At 48.0% G+C, this 2249-nt stretch overlaps 1 protein-coding gene across 1 annotated transcript; it reads left to right on the top strand.

The window, feature by feature from the left end:
* The first annotated feature begins 220 nt into the window (after positions 1-220).
* Positions 221-1009, top strand: LOC134207082 (uncharacterized). Its single transcript, XM_062682804.1, has one exon. It carries the CDS (start codon positions 221-223, stop codon positions 1007-1009), a length of 789 nt encoding a protein of 262 aa, XP_062538788.1.
* The last annotated feature ends 1240 nt before the right edge of the window (positions 1010-2249 follow it).

The following is a 2249-nucleotide window of genomic DNA, read 5'->3' on the forward strand; positions in this document are numbered from 1 at the left end:
GGGCATGTATCTACCTCCTTGCCGTCTCTACCATCGGTGAAACATCCGTCCGACTACTAACCTCCAAATCAAACTTGCGCCTCTGGGGAACAGCAAGAAACAGAAAAAGGTTTGTCTAGCGCGACTAGAGCTTTGCTCGGCATTGCTTTTGATTGATTTGTTTCAAAGAGTCCAGGATGCCTTGAAACTCCAAATGAAGTGCTTCTTTTGGTCTGATTCAATGATTGTTATTTATTGGATATCGGCCCCATCTTCTCGCTGGAAGACGTTCGTGGCGAATAGGGTGTCTGAAATACAGCACCAAACAGATGGTGGACTTTGGGTCCACGTGCCTGGGAACGAAAATCCAGCAGATATAATATCTTGTGGTATGCTGGCAACGGAACTCAAGGATTGTACCGTCTGGTGGAATGGACCACCGTGGCTCAGCCAACCGAACAGATTCTGGCCACCGCTCGTTAGGCCAACACCTAAAGCTTTTCTCGCCGAAGAGCTGGAAGACCGAGCCGTATCTCTTCCAATTCAAATTCAAACTCCAAATGCTATCTTCAGTCTTCGCTCGTCCTATGCTGGTCTCGTATCACTAGTGGCGTATCTTCTAAGATTTAGTCACAACTGTAGGCAAAGAAATCCCATCGAAAGAAGAACCGGTTCTCTCCATACCTGTGAACGCGAAGCAGCACTGAAGGTCTTGGTTCGCCTAACCCAAAGGGAGTCGTTGAAAGACGACACTCAAGCCGTAGCTACTTACGGAGAAGTAAAGCCCAACTCTAGATTGAAAACCCTAGCGCCGACCTTAAACGACGGAATTCTGAAAGTTGGAGGTCGTCTTCGTAACGCACCTGTTCCAGAGTCTCGTGAACACCCAATGATTCTTCCTCCAAACCACCATTTCATCAAAATGGTACTTACCTACTACCTTCAGAAGCTGCTGCATGCTGGTCCACAGTTGCTGGTTACCAGCTTACAAAAGCAATTTTGGCCATTAAGCTGGCAAGCTGGCGCGTAAAGTAGCTCAATATTGCGTAAACTGCTACCGTTGCAAACCGACTGTTCAAGAACAGCTTATGGGAGACCTCCCTGTCGAACGGGTGATTCCATCATACCCGTTTCTAAAAACTGGCGTTGACCTATGCGGACCGTAGTTCTACCGTCATTCTGGTCGCAAGGCACCTCCTGTGAAATGTTACGTCGCAAAATTTGTGTGTCTCGCCACAAGAGCGGTACACATAGGATTGGTAGCAGACCTATCAACCCATGCATTCATCGCTGCCCTAAGGTTTATTGCCACACGCTCCAAACCAGCGGTCCTAAAGTGCGACAATCGACAATGCAAAGAACTTTCGCGGAGCATCACGTGCGTTAGCCGAACTGCTGGCGCAATTCAGATCGCAACAACATCAGCACTCCGTCGCCTCATTTTGTGTGGAAGAAGGAATTGATTTCAAGTTTATACCTCCTCGCTAGCCTAACTTCGGTGGCCTATGGGAGGCCGCCGTAAAATCATTTAAAAAACACCTCAAGTCTACCATAGGAACTGTTGTTCTTTACAAGGACGACCTTAAGACCTTGCTCGTCCAGATCGAGAGCTGCCTTAACTCTAGGCCGCTTACCCAGATTTCAACTGATCCCGAAGATCTTGAGGCTCTTACTCCGGAACATTTTCTGGTCCATCGGACACTAATAGTTGCTGCCGAACCATCCTACGAAGGCTTACCCCAAAATCGCCTTAACCGGTTCCAACAAACTCAAGAATTCTTACGTCGAATACGGAAACGATGGAGTACAGATTATCTATCCGGCCTACATCCGCGCACCAAATGGACCAGCCCATGCAATAACCTGAATGGGGAACCCTGGTGCTTGTCAAAGAAGAAAGACTGCCACCCCTTCGGTGATGCCTTGGTCGTGTGATCCGACTTTTCCACGGTGACGATGGGAATGTCCGCGTAGTGTCGGTGAAAACTAAGGATGGAGTATTTAACCGTACAATCGGCAAGGTTTGCATACTTCCCGTCCAACAGTCAGTGAACGCTGATAAAAACAGTTAGCGCTCAACTTCCAAGCAGTTCAGTTGTGCTTTGCTGGAAGCCGCACGCAGGCTATTTATTTTCATATTCCTTTTTCTTATTATCGTTTCGCGTTTGTTTCGTCGTCGCGAGAAGTATCGCGATGAGTGTTCGACGCGAAAACACGTTTCGCATCGATTATGCGAACGTGCCGAAGAAGCCGTCTTTCGAAGAGCTTCA

The sequence above is a fragment of the Armigeres subalbatus genome, chromosome 1 (assembly GCF_024139115.2).
Source record: "Armigeres subalbatus isolate Guangzhou_Male chromosome 1, GZ_Asu_2, whole genome shotgun sequence".
In the NCBI taxonomy this organism is placed as follows: domain Eukaryota; kingdom Metazoa; phylum Arthropoda; class Insecta; order Diptera; family Culicidae; genus Armigeres; species Armigeres subalbatus.

Coding starts and splice junctions, on each gene's coding strand:
- LOC134207082 (XM_062682804.1), top strand. CDS start 221: ATGATTGTTATTTATTGGATATCGGCCCCATCTTCTCGCTGGAAGACG.